At 34.2% G+C, this 20,633-nt stretch overlaps 1 protein-coding gene across 1 annotated transcript in view; it reads right to left on the minus strand.

Moving 5' to 3' along the window:
- The window catches only part of PPP4R2 (protein phosphatase 4 regulatory subunit 2), a 53,979-nt gene continuing 35,093 nt past the window's right edge, over positions 1,748-20,633 (minus strand). The window contains exons 3-9 of the mRNA XM_018038265.1: positions 17,774-17,944; positions 8,298-8,391; positions 6,796-6,833; positions 5,852-5,926; positions 5,475-5,612; positions 4,515-4,804; positions 1,748-4,259 (exon numbers count right to left, since the gene is read on the minus strand). Of these exons, the coding sequence (XP_017893754.1) occupies positions 3,943-4,259; positions 4,515-4,804; positions 5,475-5,612; positions 5,852-5,926; positions 6,796-6,833; positions 8,298-8,391; positions 17,774-17,944 (1,123 nt within the window). The 3' untranslated portion in view covers positions 1,748-3,942. The remainder of the gene's footprint in view (positions 4,260-4,514; positions 4,805-5,474; positions 5,613-5,851; positions 5,927-6,795; positions 6,834-8,297; positions 8,392-17,773; positions 17,945-20,633) is intronic.

The raw sequence follows: 20,633 nt of genomic DNA on the forward strand, positions 1-20,633 counted from the left end.
TCATGCATTAAGCTCTTCTCCCTATGGTTTAAGAAATGCTTGTGGAACTTCAAAACCACCTAAGAGAAGACAGGGGGCTGAGAGGAGAAGCAAAACAAACCTACACCAGCAGAACGAAATACTCTGAACCTCCATGCTCCAACAGGCCACTCCTTACCCAGAATTTCTGGGATGCCTTTCCAAGCCGCCAGAGGGTTTTATAGCTCCGATAGGCAATTCTAATGCTCCACTCACACTTTTCAAAGGCATTTAATAAACCATAGATTAAATCTAATAATCAACATTCAAAACAGGCCTTTCCCACTGCTCATTTCTGTTCATCAGTATTTTCAGAACTGAAAATGTATTTTTATTAATTTCACACAATTATGGCAAATAAAGTAACTCCACACATAGATTAATTCTTCTAATTTATATTTTATTGCATTATGAAAATAATACATTTATTTGGCAAAGTAATCTAGGCTCCAAGTTGAAATAAAAGAAAATTCTGAAGAAAGTGTACTAATTATTTTTAAAATGTGAAATATTAGACATATTCTAACCAATACATACTAGCATTCTTATAGGCCAATAACCCAATAAGCCTAATTGTAATAAGTCCATATGAAATTACAAGGTGTTTTTGCATTCAACCATTTTATGATTAGCACAAATCTCAAGAGAGAGCTGAGCTTCATTTGATCAAAACCAATGTATTTACGAAACTCCTGTTCAGAAGACATTCTGAAACACTATCCAGAATTTTTTATTTCCTTTGGTTCTACAAGTTGCATTTTTGTCCTTACCACAAATTACATTTCTCAAAATCAAACATCATAGCTTTAGATTCTGCCCCAAGTACCTTTATAAGTAAACTAGTATATTACATTATCTGAAAAATTGCTGATTTTACAAATGCAAAAATGCATAAGTACATGCCTATCTACACCAGCAAAACAAAATACTCTGAACCTCCATGTTTTAATAGGCCACACCTTCTTACCCAGAATTTCTGGGATGCCTTTCCAAGCCAGAGGGTTTCTATAGCTCTGATAGGCAATTCTAACCCTCCATCCACACTTTTCAAAGGCCTAGTTACAATAAACCCTAAGTGGATTAAATTTATCTAATAATCAACACTTCAAATAGGACACCTCCCACTGCTCATTTCTGTTCGCCAATATTTTCAGAACCAAAGATTTATTTTAAAAAATGTTCTAGGATGCTTTTACGTTTTTAAAAGGAAAAGTGCTAAAAACATATTACATATATATTCTCACTCTCATCAGCATTTCAAATTCTTTCACATGCTGGGTTCAGAGTCTATAGAGTCTAACAGGTAAACAATCTGCTCAAGACAAACAGAAAATAATATTTTTAATCAGAGGTCTTATTTCTTCATTTAGATCTTTTGACTTTGCTGATGTGTGTTAAGAAAATGTTCCTAAAATTAGCCTTTTAAAAGTACACATCTGAATCAGTTACTATCAGAACTGACACTTTCATGAAGCAAAGTCTATGTAAGTGCATCTATGCAAACATGAGGAAGTTTACTTCCCACCAGACATCAGTAACCAGCTGAACAAGGTTTCCCAGTTTAACTACAGGAAGTATCCCATCTAACCTAAAGAAAATATTCCATGAGCATTCTACAATTATCTGTATAAACAGCAACAAGTTTGATCTATGATCAACATAAGAATATCTAATAAATATTAAAACTATTACACTATAGATTAAAATGCAGATCTCTCATAGAGTTGAGTGATGGCATTTTGGTACATTCACCATTATTGTACTTTATTTAATAAAGAAATACATTTGCCCTTGCAAAAATAGCAACTGCAAGTATACAAATAAAACCACAGACCTCAAAGTCATGATGCTGTCTTCAACTTAATCAAACAAAAGTAATTCAGTTTACAAGTGGTCCATGGCACAATTAAAATAAAAAATATCAAAAGGTCACAGGATCTTAAAGAATAGGTTTATTGACAATGATTTCATAAATATTCTAAAGAAAATTTCAAAATTTCTAAACTTAAAATGTTTAAAATCTATTTTCATTGGCAAAATATCCCTTAACAAAATAAAGAATAGGTCGCTACAAATGAATGTCACATTTAAAATTTGCTTTAACATTTTTGCAAAGTTCTTAAAAAAATTTACAATGTGTGATTTTTCTTCTCTTGGATACAGTAAATAAATCAATACTCAGTTTTTATTTCAACTATGAGACATATTTCACAAATAGATCATCTAGCTGCTGTGAACCTGACAATCAAGTCAGTCAGTAGTATAATACCCGACAGACATAAACGGAGCCAACTCATTTTGGTATTTTTAGTCATAGCAATTGAAGTAGTCAAAATGCAAAACTTGTGGTGGCTGCCCAAGTCACCCCAGAGCATATGATACAGTGTGAGAAAATGTTTGCATCAGTTTTTAAGTTCATCTGTGTACTTCAGGTATCTGAAATTAAAAAAGGGATTCTTGTATATTTTGATAAAAATGTACTCGAGTATTTCATAACATTAATATTTATTGCTTTATATGAATACTGTATTGAAAGCCCAAGCATTCAGTTTACACACAGAAATTATACAATTATATACCGCTTCACAAAGGCAGTGAACACATTACATTCTACAAAATCTACTTTACAGAAATTTAAAAATTCTAAATATCAAAAGGTACAGCTGAAGAAACAGGTATAAATTTGGCAGCCAGTAATTTAGACAGGGTAAGTTGCAGCTTGCACATGACTTTTAAATATGTGAATTTGAAAATATTGAGTTTAAGAGTAACCATTGTGCTTTGTGTTGATCTGAAAAATATAACACTGGCTGTCGAAGAAGCATGTTCAAAAATATTTAATTCACTTCAAAATGTCATACAAATTATGGTGGCTTCTATGCACCCCTAAAGCTTCAGTCATTTAGCTCCGGTACATTACTAAAGTAATATATTAATTTTTCCAGTACAGTGGTGTTTCATACCATTGACATCTGTATACTCTAGAATAATTTAGAAAGAAATGTGTAATATTCACAATGTTCAGAAAAGCAAGTAAAAAGTAAAGGAACCAGCCTGGTTCTTCTGAGATGGTCTCATGTCAGCTTTATAAGCATTCATTCTACAAAATAGTAAGCTAATGTTCGAACACAATTTCCAAGATAAAGCACATTTGCTCATAAATAATGAAGTCTTTTTCTCAGGCACCACAGAAGTATACAAAAGAATTTAGTTTGAACAGATCTCTTGGAATGTGTTTAACCTGGTATTTCAACAGACTTAAGATTTCCAGGGTTTCACAGGGGCCAGATTTTATCTGAATTACTCAGAAGAGAAAGAAACTGTCTTCTGAAAGAGGTGAACTCAATCATTACCAATAGAAAAAGTATCCACTGTATTCATCTCTTATAGAAACAGAAAAATATAACATTTCCCCCTTAGAATAATATATATATGTATATATGACTTAAAGTTCCATTGTACACAGTCAAACAATAAAATCTGGAAACCAGCATGAAACCCTATAGTTCACATGTTAAAATGCTGAAACTATGACCAAAATATGAAAACCACTAGAGCTGTCAGAAAGAGACAAGACAAAAGCTTCCTTGCATATGTAATAAACTAAATGTGATCATCTCCAAAAAAGTTTTCAAAATTATAATTATTTTCCAGTTTAAAATTTTTAACCCTAAAAAAAAAAATTCTATACACAAACCACTGATTTGACCAGACCAAAAAAAAGTCAGCGGTAAGCAGGACCCAGAGGAGCTGATATTCACAGTTCTCACATGAATCTCTCTTTCAGGATTTATCCCATAAAGTATTTTATTTTACAACCTGCTTCTCTTGTAAAACTAAAGGTCCACTTTATTACATAAACGTTTTATACAGTGTAAAACCAGAACTGTATGTAAAATACTGCATCTAAGTATCTCTAAATAGTTAGTCTTGTTCCATTGGTTCATCTGTGACTTCCGTGGCTTCGTCATTTTCCATGGATGATTCTGAAAGAATCTCTCCAGTTTTACTGGAATTGGATCCTACTAATTCTTCTGTTTCATGGCAATCAGAACCACTACTTACAGGGCCTGTATTTTCACTACCTTCAGAATGTAAACCTCTCTCAACTTGAGTCAGATCAGATTCTTCCATTTGATTATTTTCCTCAGAAGTCTCTTCATTCACAGTTAAGGCATCATCAGATTCTTTCTCTTGATTTTTTCTTTCTGCGATCATTTCTCTTGATGTCATAAAAGACTCTAAAAATAAGCAAATGTTGTTGTAGTTAAATTTGATTTTCAAAATACCTCCACAGTTAAGTTTCATGAATTCTGATATTCTACAGTTCAAATCATATCCCCTGAAACTCAGCAGCAACTACATACAGGTGGGAGAAAAAACCCAACATCAGCATTATAAGGAGCTCCATTATGTTAAATTCTTTCACGCAAAAATGAAGTACAAGAATTTGAGGATCTCCTTACTCCACCCTTTTACAGATGGTCTCTAAATACCTTCTTCTTCCTCTTCATCCTCTTCCTCATCCTCTTCTGTACAGTGCTGCCTGGTACAACTACTTTCTTTGTCTTTATTCTGAGATGAAGATGGAGATTCTGTTTCTTCTACCATAACTGAAGAAATTTCACTGGAAGAGGTTTGACTGGCCATCTCTCTGACTTCACTTTCTTTGTCGAACCTGAGTCTTTTTACCTCATGCCCTTCTGCCTCCACAGTATCTTCATCTGGATGTTTATTTTTTATAGGGCTCACCGAGGAACCTTCTGATTCAGATGTTGAAGAGTCACTGTAAATATTTTTAAAAGTGTCATTAATAAAACTGTTTCTTCATCCTTTACATTCTATTTTTGAGATCTAATAATATGTAACTTTCACTGTGCAAGTTAAATTGTAACATCTCGGCAAAGGAAAACAAGAGAATAATTCCAAGGACACCTCAACTGTTAAACATTTCCCACTAGGACTACTCAATAAATTACATGACCTTTGTGTTCAATTCTTCAGTGAGTTAAATGTCCTCTTACAATAAAACTACAAATTCCCCACTGAGACATACTCTTAATTCCTCTCAACTCACTTCTTTCCCTTAATGTGGTAAGAAATTCTGAGATGGGATATCAATAAAAAGATTTCCTTTTATGATCTATGAAGAGAAATGATCCACAGAATTTGAACTCATTTACAAGTATCTTCTCCAAGTAATTTTCTAAAAGAAAAAAATGTATCATGATCATTTTCTTAACACCCTATTATAGAATCTTCCCAAACAAGCAATTAAGTCTTTTCTCTGCCCATTGTCAGCAAATGCTAATGCCCTTTTTAAGTGCATTAAAATATTTTCTTCTCCTTAAAACAACAGTAAACTGTAAATAATAAATAAGGAGTGCTGAAAAACCATCCATAAATGCAACTTTTTCGGGAAAACATTTGTTTTCAAAAATAAATCACATACACACCTGTGATTTTTGTCCTCATTCTGCTTTGACTCTTTGCTGTCTGTGCTCTCAGGCAAGCCGTTTGTTGTCATGGGAACTGACAAAGGAACTTTTGGTCGATTAAGCGGCCTGGGTGTCCCAGGCCCATTTATATTAGACCTATGGTAAGAGAAACGAACATCATTTTCCCATTTTTTGTAAAAAAAGTCATCCCTCCCAAGGTTTATATGCACACATCACAAAAATACTTTCAGAACCAAGGGTCATCAAATTAATTCTTTTTGGTATATCCTCCTATACTTGCTATAAAATGCCCAATTTTTAAAAAGTACATTGAGTTTCCTATTCAAAATTAAGAAACTGCAGCTCTTTGAATAATAAAAAATTAATAATCTCACCTCTCAGTGTAACTTGGTGAATTTCCAGGAAACATAACACCATTCATTCGATTTAAACTATTGGAATTGTTCTTCCTATGAGAGGGAAAAATTTTTTTTATGGATAGTTCAGTTAACTTTGATAAGAGTCAAGAGTCTAAAAGATCTTTTGTAAGACTTCAATGTCACAAAATCAAACAAAAGACTTCTCAGAGAAATAACCATGAAATTATCCTAGTATCTCATTTAACAATATACAAATATATTCTTCAAGAGTTCTGAAACAAATTCACCATAATCGTTCTATGAAATCAGGTATCTTAATCATTAATCCAATGCTTCTCAACAGGGGGCAATATTTTCCTACAATCCCTCTTCCTTCACTCCATATCCTAGGGAACACATTCAGCAATGAATAAATACATTTTTTGGTGGAAGTAGGGGGGACATTACTGACATTCAGTGGAATCCATGGACACTGAGCTAAACCTTTTGTAATCCCAGGACATCCACTCCCAGTAAAATACCAGTGGTACCAAGGAATGTGCCCTACATGGCTACCTAAATTTACTATATAACTTACTATATAATTTACTATATAACTTGTTAATTCCAATCAGAATTAACAGTCCATCATGAAGAGCAATGTCATCAGGATGGTACATAAATCCAACAATGTTAAGACTGCAGTAAGTCATGACTCTAATACAAATCTTTTCACTGGAAAAATACATGCTGCTGCTGCTGCTGCTGCTAAGTCGCTTCAGTCGTGTCCCACTCTGTGCGACCCCACAGGTAATGTTTACTGGAAATATTCTACTCTGGGAACTGGTTGGTAGTTTCCTAAGTATTTACAAATGTTACCATGCTTAATTATATATAAAATAATTGCAATGGATTTTTAAGACATATTAAAAATGAAAAAATACAATATACTAGGGAAAAAGCAAAGTAGCTATACTTACTCTGAGGAAGGATAAACACAGCTAACAACCATCACATTCTGCAATAACAAAATTTACTGATTAATATGAGGAAATGTACAACATAAAGTTTACCTGTTTTTAATTTCCCAAAATCACCCTGGTATCAAGTTTCCATGTATTACATTTTTACTAATAAAAGCAATCGCTAAAAACAAAAACCTTCAATAAAAAAACTAAAACTAAAACAGTAGCAACAGATGAAAATCTAATAACTTACTAAGGGATCTGTTTTGTCAGTCTCATTTTTTTCTTAGTTGCTTTGGAGCCCTGACATTATGTATTTTATGTACTATATATAATAGAACACAACCCATGTTCTCCTATTTTAGATAGAATCACACCGAGATATTTAGAGGTTGAAGTATTTAGGCCTTATAATAATAAATTTCCCTGTAAAGCAGTATCCACTCAAAAGCTTGATGTGTAGCATGATACACTTCAGGGAAAGAGACGCAAACCTTTTTATAACCTTCCTGATAATCATAACTTTATCAATAGTTTAATATTCATTGAAAGCTTGCTGAGCCAAAGTACGTCCTTTATATTTAATCCTCCTCACAGACCTATTATGGCCCACGTTTTACAGATGAGGAAACCGAGACTTGGATGTGTAACTGGCCCGCAGTCACACAACGATGACTACTGTGACACCGCCTCTGCATCCAAAGAGAGCCAAAATTTAAGTACTGAAGTCTTTCAACTGCTAAGTACTGCAGAACCATCTCGGTTCCCTGCCCTCAGAGTTCAACAAACACATTAATCCAATCAGACCCTAAGATTTATTTTAAATCACTAGGTAATGATTTTGGATTCCTGCTCCAAGGGTAAAATGAACAGATTTGAAAAGAACCTTAAAATGTATCCTAGACTATATTTTAGGATCAATCGCTATGGGGATTAGCAGAGCAATGGTCCACAATCGCAGTTCACATGCAGCTCCGCCATTCATTCTTCGCTCCACACAAGCCAGTGACAGGCTCTTCATTCCCTCACTGTGAATGTAGTTCTCTCTCAGATTATTTCCTTTGTTCAGAATGCTCCGCTCTCTAACATCTCCTCACCCACAAAAAACCTAATTCTTCTCGTATTCTTAAATGTGACATAATCCTTCTCAATACCTAACTTAAATGCTTTGTATTAGTGATTTTCCAAGTTGTGTACCTCCGAATTCTAGAACTAAAGAATTCTATAGATAAGTTTGCAAAACCCACTATTTTTAAGATATCAATTACAGAACTTCTCAGAGCTGTTAATATGTTAAGATATATTAAGAATTTCCAAGAGACAATAATAAACTGCTTTTCCCAAGCATTCTTCTGCCTCCCTCTTATTAAATCTTTCTCTGAAACTTAGAACACAATTTGGGAAAAACTTCAGGTAGGCTGAAAAACCTGTTTCAAGACAAGATGCCTGAAATAGAGTGTATTCAAAGAAAATCTATTATGCTACAGTTTAATATAATTCCACAATACAATACATACCTTTTCTACTCCTCTGAGAAATTTGTCTGTTCCCGTATAGTTTCTCCTTGGATCTGTTAGTAATTCACATAGTCGCTGAATAGTAAAAGGTATACTACAAAAGAATATAATTTTATAGTTTAAGGTTATTAATTTTCAAGAAAATTAGAAACATTACTCTCGCCATTTCAAGCTTTATCTAGTCACCCATGTTAAGCTACAAAAGAAAATGCTACAAATGAATGGATGAATCACCTAAAATTAGGCAAAACAATAAGCACACCTGTTCTCTTTAAAAAAAGAAACACCAATTTCCCCCTCCCATCCCTTAAAAAGCAATAAAAAAGAACATCCAAAATGAACAGAAAGCTTCAAAACTGAGAAAAAATTTTAACATTCTTATTTCTGATGATTCAATTCTAAGTTTATAAGAGAGGCAACACAAACAAGTGAGTCTATTTAATACATAAACTTTCTCAAGCATACTTTTGCACACCAAGTTTTTTTACAGTGTTCAAATAAACTACAAATGTTTTGTTATCAGAATATGAAAAGTGATTCCAATGAAAAAGTATTATACAGTTCTGCTCCATAACAACATTTTATATACAACCTACATGTTTCATCAAACTTAAAATACATACAAACACACACACTATATATATATTTGATAAGTACCTTTAACTGACAACTTTACCAAATACTTACAACCACAATCAAATTTTCACTTGATCATAGAAAATACAAATCTGAGACATAAACTGGACCTAAACTGATTTTATCAATCAGTGAGATTTTATCTCACACACTATTAGCATTCCTCAGAATTACAATATGAATAGCAAAATCTCACGAGATAATGATAAACGCAGCTAAAACGTGTATGTAAACTTCAGACTTCAGTATTTGTCACATGAAATCTACTTATTCTCCTTATAAAGAAAATTACAAAGCCTCAAATTAATAGTTATTTACAAAGTCGTTTACTGTTAACAGGCAGTTCAACTCAAAATTCTCTCTTTCCCACAATGGAAGGCAATTTAGTGATTAATAGGGCAGAACTCAAACTCCGGTTCTCAAACTTCAAAATTCCATGTTCTCTCTTCCACTATATATCACACACACATTAAATTATAAATGTACATTTTCTAGCTGGACTAACAATATTTAGTTCTTATATTCTTAGCATCAATACTATTCTTTTAGCAAAGTTCTGTGAGTTTCTGAGTCATATTTTTTTATATATTTCAAAATCAGAGTAAAATACACTGTCAAAATAAAGTATCTTGTTTTTCCAAAGTGTGTCTTTTTTTCATATTTGACTGAAAGCTTCTTAAGGGCAGGATCTCTTCATATACATGACATTCAATATATTATATATATATATATATAACCATCATGGACTTCAGAATGTTAGTGGCATACCACTATGTTGCCCCTCGTTGAGCTCATTGCTTTCCAAATCCTAAACACCCACATACTTCCCCCCCAACCCTATTCCCTCACTGAAGATCTCAGAGTGATACTGTAATCAAAAGTTTTTATACATTTTACAAAATAAGCAAAGTAGGATCCAGTATTAAGGACACTCAAATACTATTTACCAAATATTTAAACAGATACTGTCTATTTATATCTATTCCTTCAACTAAATTTCCTTTACACACTGACAGCAGTGTTTTCTCTTAAATTAAAATTAACCATAAAAGATGAGAATCTTCTAACTTCTTGCTTAATCATGGTTTTAGACTAAAATCTTTTGGCTAATTTTCTCTAGAAAAGTAGGTAAAATGGTAGTCAATTATTAACACTGTATTTGTGGGTAAATGTCAATATTGCTTTAGAAAGAAAAATGTATTATGTTTACATAACATGCCAGCCTAGGACAAAATAAGTTTACAATTAAGACATTTTCAAGCTTTTTAAGTCATTTTACCAAGTGTCCAATAGATGGCACTAAGATGTTATACAACTCTCACTCAAGTGAACAGTTTTAAAATACAAACACTTCCCGTAAATCAAAGTACCCACGGGAAATAATTATTATAATTTTGACAACTGCATTGAAGATCTCTTCATAAAGTACTTTTAATCTTTTATGTAAACAAGAGAGCCGACTATAAAGATAGTTTACTCAATAGCAGACTTGAAAGACACTTAAGGTAAACAATTATGACGACAAATGCTAATAAAATTGTATACATGGTGCTACAGAGAAAGAATAAGTTGTATGCCAGGGAATCGAGCAGAAACATGGGAACGCTTAATTTGAGGTGGGTCTTTAAAAGAAGGTATAAAAATAAACCAGGTAAATCCAAAATGAAGGCTCGGTATCGGTACAACTCTATGAAAGGTCTGCTTTCTTTTCTCTTCCACTACAGAGAAGCACACAAGACAGTTTTCTGAAAACATTAACAATTTTTCTAATAAAAAATTATCACTAGCTAAATTAAGGCATGTGCTAAGAAGAAAAAAAGAGCAAAAATGAACGCGACTAACTCTCAATGAAAAATATGAACCAGAATCCTGAAATTGGGAGAACAGGGAAGATATTTATTCGTAAAGGTGCACTGTAAAACAATTAAGTAGAAAAATATTTTGAGTTATTTAAAATGCATTCAGTTTACTCTGCATTACCTATATATTACTTGTCTACATCAAAAGATGAAAATTAAGATTACATAAGGAACTGGAAGAAAAAAACTTAATAAGGATATGATTAGCATGCATTTTGTTAAGCCAAATCCCAAAAAAGTATGTCTACAACATCTAATAAAACACTAGTTACATATAAGGTAGTATGGCTTTAAAATATGTATATATATATACTGGCTAACCCTCTGGGACACCATGCCCAGGTTGAATTTACCTCTTTAAAATCTTCACCGCCTCTTCTGGCGAACAGGGATTCTGAAAACACATTTCTTAAGTAATTACCATGAGCGCTGATACATAATGCATATAAACCACCTGAATGTGACAGTCGCTCAGTTGTGTCCAACTCCTTGCGATCCCATGGACTATATATACAGTCCATGGAATTCTCCAGGCCAGAATACTGGAGTGGGCAGCCAGTCCCGTCTCCAGGGGACCTCCCCAACCCAGGGGTCTAACCCAGGTCTCCCACATTGCAGGACGATTCTTTACCAGCTGAGCCATCAGGGAAGCTCAAGAATACTGGAGTCGGTAGCCTATCCCTTCTCCAGCAGATCTTTCTGACCCAGGAATCAAACTGGGGTATCCTGCATTGCAGGCAGTCTACCAGCTGAGCTACCAGGGAAGCCCATAAATCACTCAGGGCCTGAAATACTTTATGAATAAGTCTTAGTTCCTATCATTATCCCAATTTCATCTGCTATTTACTGTAGATTTTAAGAAGGCACAAACCCTCCAGGGACCAACTATGGTGAAACCAAACAAAAAATGTTTTTAAAAATATTCCTTTTAATTCCAAAAAGTAACTAAATCTGATGAAACAGGATCACACATTTTACATTACGTATATACCTTAATTTGCTGGAAATCTGTCCCCATCTATTGACTTAAAAAAAAAAATTCACATCTTACGTACCTAAAAACTATGGGAATTCAAATATCAAGAATGATGCTGAACAGAGAAAGACATCTAAGCATAAATTAGAAACTGGAAACACCAGGCTCTAAAGTTAGAATTTCCTATCTTGTATTTTAACCTCAGAGAGATTCTAAGTGACTAAAATTAATATTTTTTAATTTATCTGTTTAAATGTTTGATCATCAAGATGTGCCAATATTCTGGATATATACCAAGATATTCAGCTGGAAAGAAAGCATCCATCAAAAAAAAAAAATTCTTTATCTTACTTCTACATTATATAATTAATTATACGCATCAGGAAGATTCCCTGGAGAAGGAAATGACAACCCACTCCAGTACTCTTGCCTGGAAAATCCCATGGACAGAGGACCTTGGTGCAGGCTACTGTCCATGGGGTCGCAAAGAGTCGGGCATGACTGAGCGACTTCACTTTCACTTATGTAGTTATAAATTGAGATTTCCCTGGTGGCTTAGCTGGTCAAGAATCCGCCTGCAATGTGGGAGACCTGGGTTCGATCCCTGGATTGGGAAGATCCTCTAGAAAAGGGAAAGGCTACCCACTCCAGTATTCTGGCCTAGAGAATTTCATGGGCTGTATGGTCCGTGGGCTCACAAAGAGTCAGACACAACTGAGCAACTTTCACATTGTTATATAAGCAATGTTCCTCATAAAAAAGATAAAGGAAATTAAAACACAGAGACCATTAAAGTAAAAGGCTGAAGAGCTAACCATAAAATCAGACACCTGATTTAAAAATGCTAAAACAGCCAATAACTTTTATGCATAAAGGTATGATTTTTACTACATCTTTATTTTCTATTAATGTCCATATTTATACTGTCTTAGTTAACAGAATTACTACTTAAGTGGAAATTAAGTATCTCTTAGATATCAAAGATTAAATGTACTGAGTTTTGTTTACTCTAAGGTCCTACAGAAGTTAGAAATCACCAGTGGAATCTCCTGATACAATCTTACTTAAATCAATATGTTCTTTCTGGATCAGGCTTTAACATCTGTATAAATATATACATGTCATAAATATTCATATGCATATATTTTATACCTCAAAACAAATGTTAGAAATTGGGATTTATTGAAAACAGCATTGTAAGTTAAGAAAAATAAGAATTTGGCCCTTTCAATAATGGTACATAGCCGTAAACTAGTATCTACGTCATTCCCCACCCTGAAAGAAATCTGCAGCAACTGACAACACTTTTAACCAGTTATCACCTTCTACAGTGCCTGAATTACTTTTCTTGCTTCAAATAAAAATGTTAAGAAAAATTAATTAGGTTTCTGTTATTTCCTCTCTTTCAATTATAAAATTTTATTAAAGACAGCATCACATCAAACTGTTACCACCACACAAGGCAAGGCAGTTAAGGCGAGTAAGGAGGGAAGGCTACTAGGCAACCCTGAGTCTCAACAAGTTATGCTAAAAAAGGTAATAAAGAAAAAATAAATAAATTTCTTCTAATAGCTTCAACATGCTCAACAAATACTGACACAAATAATGAACATAAAATGCAGTAACTATATTTTTCCCAAGAGGTAGGTACACCAGCAGACAATAATAGGTAAAAAGAGTAAAAGAACTAAGCAACAAAAGGCTAGAACCCATTCTCTCCTTGAATAATCTTAAGCTAACTATAAAGCAAACAATATAAAATCAAAAAAGGAGTAAATGCTTTATATCTACAATCCAGATTTTAAAGTATTCAAAGTCTTATATATAAACCTTTAAAAAAATATGAAGAGGCAAAAACCCTGGGTGCAGAAACTTACAAGGTCTCTGCACTGGTACACGTAAGCATACAAACAAGTCATCTAGGTGCAGAGGGAGGGGAGACACGTATGCCTGTGGCTGATTCACGCTGATGTACAGCAGAAACCAACAGATCATGGTAAAGTAACCATCCTCCAATTTAAAAAATAAATTTCAAAAAAGAAAAAAAAATCATTTGAAAGTTTTCAGGACTAAGCGAACTCTGATTATGTACATTAAAATAACTTAAAAAAAATAACTCCAGAGAAGAAATTTTATAGTCAGGCCATCATGCCAAAAGATAAGCACTCCTCAGTTACAACTGACACCTTAGCAGTGATATAACAAAGATTTTTAGGCATCAAATGGTTGTGCACTTTGCCTGCTGCTGCTGCTAAGTTGCTTCAGTCGTGTCCGACTCTGTGCGACCCCAGAGACGGCAGCCCACCAGGCTCTCCTGTCCCTGGGATTCTCCAGGCAAGAACACTGGAGTGGGTTGCCATTTCCTTCTTCAATGCATGAAAGTGAAAAGTGAAAGTGAAGTCACTCAGTCGTGCCCGACTCTTAGCGACCCCATGGACTGCAGCCCACCAGACTCCTCTGTCCATGGGATTTTCCAGGCAAGAGCACTGGAGTGGGGTGCCATTGCTAGATGCCCTTATAAATACACAGCCATGCCCTTTTAGTCAACTACTCACAGCAAGGGAAGCTTACTGCTAATTTTCGAGAGGTCTTAGGTCTAATGGATTGTGAAAAGCAGAGGAAGACTTAAGTAATTAATTTACATTCATTATTCTTCCACTTTAGTAGTTAGAAGGATATAAAATGATCTTTTAAAAGCTACAAGAAATGTAAGTTATATTCTCTTGCCCTCTCAAAATCTCTCTTGTGTACCATTCATTATAGGAAAGAACTATTGGCTACAATCAGTTTCTAAATTATATTCACAGTTATCTATGGTAGGAAGCAGATATTCATAAATGGCCTGCTTTGAGCAATCCCAGATACTCTTGTTCATTATAATCCCACACTTAGGGCATAAAATGGTAACATATGTCTTTTAATTGACCATCCACTGAAGTTCCTAATTCCATTAATTTTTAATTTTTGGTGTTTCTCACCTAAGAAACTGTAACTTCAGTTCTGTAGAGTAGCTATAGTCCATCTTCTATAAAATGTTTAAGTTCAAAAGTAATTTTAAAAGGACAAGAAAATATGACTAAAAATTTTAAAAAAGTAACCTTGAGCATTCAACCATGTAATTCTACCATGCCCCATTAAACAAAGTATAGATACAGAAACACGCTTTTATTCCTTTCATTCATTCATTATCTGTCTGTCTGATAACCTACTATATTCAGGTACTCACTCTTCTAGGCCTTGTATGGAAAAGATAGCCACCCTTGGTGTCCAGAATCTTACAGTTCAGAAAATCTGGCCAACAAGTAAATGGATAATTTCCACTTAAAAGAGGAAAAATTTATATACTGACAATACTCATTTTAGAAAATAATCTTTTCATGCCAAAATAATTTGAAGCATTTATTAGAGCTTTCACTAATTAAAAACAAAAACAGCAAAATGAACTTACCAATAAGAAAATCACTGAAAGACAAGAAAAGTCAAAAAAGATATGAAAGAAAACAATTCATTAAAGAGTCATTAAGGACATGCACGCTCCATTTCACTTGCAATCAAAGAGGCACAAATCCACGGACAGACCCACAAAAATACTGAAAAAATAAACGGCATTTACATATAACACAGAAGCATAAATGAAAATACTTTGTGAGGTCAATCTGGCAAGAATAATAAAAATTTTAAGTGTGCATACATGATAACCTAGTAACTGTTTCTACAAAATTAAAAAAGGAATAATAAATCTATATATAAATTCAACATACGCCATTCATCATACACAAAAATGTATGTTCAAGGAGGCGCACTATAAGCACTTGTAATGGCTAAAAAAATAAATGCCCACCGTGGGAGCAGAAAAAATGAACTGCACAATCTGTTAATAGAAAATAATGCAGCCATTTCAAATAAGGACAAACAGAACACACAGACTTAACCGTACTGATATAAGGATTTCAACGCTCTTCTAAAAGCAAAATACAACTAGCATGCAACATGATCCTCCTTTCTTTTCTTCATATACTCCTAGGACAATTGAGGATATTTTTAAAATTATGAACACACTATTGTAACTGTTTTAATTTAAAAGATGATCTATTACAAAGAGCAGAAGAGGTATACTGGCAAAGACAAACCCTCCCTTCTCCGAGGTGAGAAAGATGCTACTTTCACTCACCACTTTGAGGAAAAAAACGTTTAGAGCAACAACTAATCGATGTATATTCAAACACAGAAATAAAACTGAAAAATATTACAAAGATGTTTCAATGTACCACATATCGATATATTATGATATAGATAAAAATGGATAAATTAAAAATGAAAATTAAGACGGGTTCTGATTAAGAAAAATACTTTGTAAACTGCCATTCTGAAATATCAAAGTAAAAATATAAATTATAGTTCAAGATAAAAAGTATTTTTAAAGAAATTATATTTACGTATGCTTAGGCATTTAAGGATTGTTCAAGTCATTTTCAGAGGTAGGTCAATTACCTATGTAACAAATTGTGTGTGTGTGTGTGTGTAAAATATCTTGGAGAAAGAAAGGCGTGTCTGTGTGTGTGTGTGTGTGTGTAAAATATCTTGGAGAAAGGCGTGTGTGTGTGTGTGTGTGTGTAAAATATCTTGGAGAAAGAAAGGCACCTTCCTTCTCCAAATAAAGCAATGAGAAATATTTAATACCTACACAGCTGTGTTTCATCCAATTTAATGTGTAAGAATTGAAAATGGTATTACTAGTTTAGAATCACAAGTAGCTTCAAATTCACAAAGCAGTGGTATAATCTGACCTGTTTGACCATAACTCTTAATTTTAAATGAGCCATAACTTACTCAAATAAAAGATAAGTTACCATAATGTCTAAGTACTATCAACCTCTGCACTATTTATAAACATCCCCAAGAAGTATTCTTAACCATATTCAATAGTAAGCGTTATGTAACATACTTCCAATACACTGCATGTGGCTTCATCTTGGTATATGCTTTAAAAAAATTAGTAAGTAAATATATGCATACAGTTAAATAATTTTCACTAATACAACAGGGTACACAGGGAAAACAAGTCTCCCTCCAATCCCAAACCCCTAAGAGCAGCTTTAATTTCTCCCACAATATTTCAGCAACATACCCAAAACCAAAGTTTAAGAATTTGATACCTTAAGTCAAACTGCTAAGCAGGGAAACATGACATAAAATAAAGGGTTAACTGAATTACACTATCTTGTTGCAAAATTGAGACCATTCATGCTACCTAAAAATACAAATGAAATCTCATCAAAAACTGTCCCTAAATATAAATTCATGGTTAACATATCCACAATTCACTAAACTGGGTATTGTCATTCCACACTCCAAATTATGCCAATTTAAACACTGAACAATTCAACTTCAAAAATACTTCTTGCCTTCAATAAAGGGAGCCCTAAAAATACAAAGTCCTGAAAAGAAAGTATTTAAAATAACAGAATATGACACACAATTTAAAAGTCAGCTTCATTTTTAGTGGAAAGTAACTTTTCAGTGCAATGTTTTCTAAGAGGCTAAAACGGTTCCTTCCTGGAGGGAAAACAAGGACTCTTACAAAACTATTTCTAATTAAAAAGTAGAATCTAAGTAGAATCCTTTCATAAATTGTTTTTCATTTTAAAAGAAATGTTACTTACCTCAATAACAGACAGGTTCCAAAGTATAAAGATTTATAATATCAAATATAAAATGAATAGAAAAAATTTTAAATATTTGATGTTTCTACTGTCACACTTTCAAGTCTAAATGCCAGTGAACTATATAAAGGTAATTCAAGTTAAAAAAAAAAAAAGCAGTCAAAATTTCAAATACTTGTAAAATGGAACTGAATAACATCTACCTACCTATATATATCATGAGACATAGAGCTTATTCAAATGAATATCAGTTATCAAACAACTAGACACTTCAAAACTTTGAGGAAAAAGCTTTAATGATCTGCTAAAAATTAAACCTTTAAAGTAGAATTAAATGCATACCCATTAAATCCAGTGACAATTTTCAGTATTCTTTCCTTCATTTCATCAAAGGGAATATATTCAACATTAGGGTTGGGAGGACCTCTTGGTTCAGGAGCTGAAGTTCTGAAATCATCCATCACTTTCTCCAGTTTAAAAATAAAATAGCCTTTAAATTGGGACCACTGTATCCTATAAGTAAAAAATTAAAAATATATATATATAACACCGTGTAGAGTCACAATTCTTGAACAAAAGTACAAATACAGAATACATCACAACACTAACAAAACTAAGATCAGGAAAAGTAGTTGTGAGAATGACTTTGTTCAGCAGCCTGCACCACACCTGATCAACCTAACTCACAAGCTCCTACATGCTTCCATCCAATTCTCCCAAACTCCTGACCCAAACAAAACCTAAACCAGATTAAAATCTTGAAAATTAACTACTGGTATTTCTAGTTGAAAGCTTATTGTCTAAGTCCCACTTTACACATTTTAAAAACATTACTCTGCCTCCATCTCTTACAACAAACCAGGGAGGTGTTACTGTCCCCACTTGAAATAAATTATTAGAAACTGGCCCAACCTTACATTTACAATTTTAAGTGGACAAATCAGAATGACTCCCATACCCTAAGCTCTTAACATCCAAGGTATAAATAATGCTTATGTGTGTGTGCTTGTTGCTCAGTTGTGTCCAGCTCTGTGACCCCATGGACTGCAGCCTGTCAGGATCTTCCATCCATAGGATTATCCAGACAAGAATACTGGTGTGGGTTGCCAGTTCTTCCTCCCAGGGATCTTTCCGACTCAGGGATTGAACCCACATTTCACTGAGTTACCTGGAAAGCCCCCTATAATGCTTATATAGACTAGTAAATTTTCTTATCTTGTTATCTGTAAAATAGTAAAATAAACTTCAATTTCTCCTAGTTCTTTTGGTTTCAACTAAAATTTTTAGTATTTTATCATTTAAAAGGCATATACCGCACATTCTATACAAGACATATCTTGCAAAGTAAAAAGTTCATTAGTATCTGTATATAACTTTCACATCTGTTCATGCAAATATCAACATCCTTTTATTCCTGTCCCCTCACATTTTACCACTAATGCAAGGAAATTTAGTGACGAAATCTGTCTGAATAACCTAAATTACAAGGGTCAAGAATGCCAACCATTCCTCTAAACACTGTAACCATTAATGGCAGCAGATAGATCTCATATACAGGAGACTACTTAAGCAAGCTAAGACTGCTAGTTTGCAATCACTCTTCCACCCAGCTCAGCAACCCTACAAACTAAGCCAGCAGCTCTCAAAGTCTGGCCCCAAGAGGTCAAAGCTATTTTCGTAAGAGTAGAGTTGACTTTCTCACTGAGTTGACATTTGCAATGACAGTAGGTGCAAAAGCAGCAGGGGGTAAAACGGCTGACACTTCAGCACAAATTAAAGCAGCAGTACCAAGCTCTACTAGTAGTAGTTGTTACCTTCTTTCTCAACACAAAATCACGATTAAGAAAAATAATAAACTATTTTACTGCAAAGCTCAACAAAGCAAATTTACTAACTTATTTAAATCTCAATCTCAATCTTTGAGCACACATACGTCTTTTTAACATTCCGGTGGCACTAGAACCCGCCTGACAGTGCAAGAGACACAGAGATGCAGGTTTGATCCCTCGGTCGGCAAGTTTCCCTGGAGGGCATGGCAACCCACTGCTGTATTCTTGCCCAAAGAATCCCATGGACAAAGGAGCCTGGTAGGCTGCAGTCCATGGGGTCACACAACTGAGCGAGTTCACTTTCACTTTTCACTTTCATGCACTGGAGAAGGCAATGGCAACCCACTCCAGTGCTCTTGCCTGGACAATCCCAGGGACAGGGGAGCCTGGTGGGCTGCCATCTATGGGGTCGCAGAGTCAGGCACGACTGAAGCGGCTGAGCAGCAGCAGCAGCAGAATACTGTAGATGTCTCAAGTAGCAAAAAGTTAAATACTGGTGTCAGGCAAGTGAGCTGTTTTACAGAGAAAGCCTTTTTTACTTGAAAGGAATGTCAAACAAATAATGCTTATTCAAGACCAAAAGAAACCAGGAGACATGTTCTCAAAAAAAATCAAGAAAATCAACTGAAATATTCGTGACCATTGATAAAATTTCAACTTCAAAATAAAAAATTTAAAGTCTAGAAAATGTGAGCTTCACTGTGGGCTTAAGAGGTTCCTGATCCATTCCCAAGACATTTCAAAACTTACCACTGTTGATGTGAAAGATATTGTAACACCCTCCCACATAAGTACAGGCAACAAAAGAAATAAACTGAACTGCATTAAAATAAAAAAAACTTGTGTATCAAAGGACACTATCAGCAAAGAGTGAAGAGTCAACCCACAGAATGGGAGAAACTATACGCAAATCATCTTTCTGATAAGGTGTTAATATACAGGACATCACAATAAAACAGAACTCCACATCCATTATATGGCTATCCAACAAAAACCAAAACAAAACAAACCAACACTCCCCCCCAACACACACAGCAGAGAGAAATGCTGCCTGGCCAGTATGTAGGGAAACTGAAAACTATGCGATACTGCCTGTGGGAATGCAGAACAGTGGAGTCACTGTGCCAAAGACCCTTCAAAAGAACCAAACAGTTACTATATGACCCAGCAAATCCATTTTCAAAAGATGTAAAGAGATGCAAAAGATCCGAAAACAGAAAGTCAGATGAAACTCACTCACACACAATGTTGGAAACTACTCAAATGTGTCTCAACAGATGAAGAGATAAACACAGTGTACACACACATACACACATACACTGGGATACAGCCTTAAAGAAGAGGAACTTTCACATACGAAAACAATGATTAAT

Source organism: Capra hircus, chromosome 22, assembly GCF_001704415.2.
Source record: "Capra hircus breed San Clemente chromosome 22, ASM170441v1, whole genome shotgun sequence".
Taxonomy (NCBI): Eukaryota; Metazoa; Chordata; class Mammalia; order Artiodactyla; family Bovidae; genus Capra; species Capra hircus.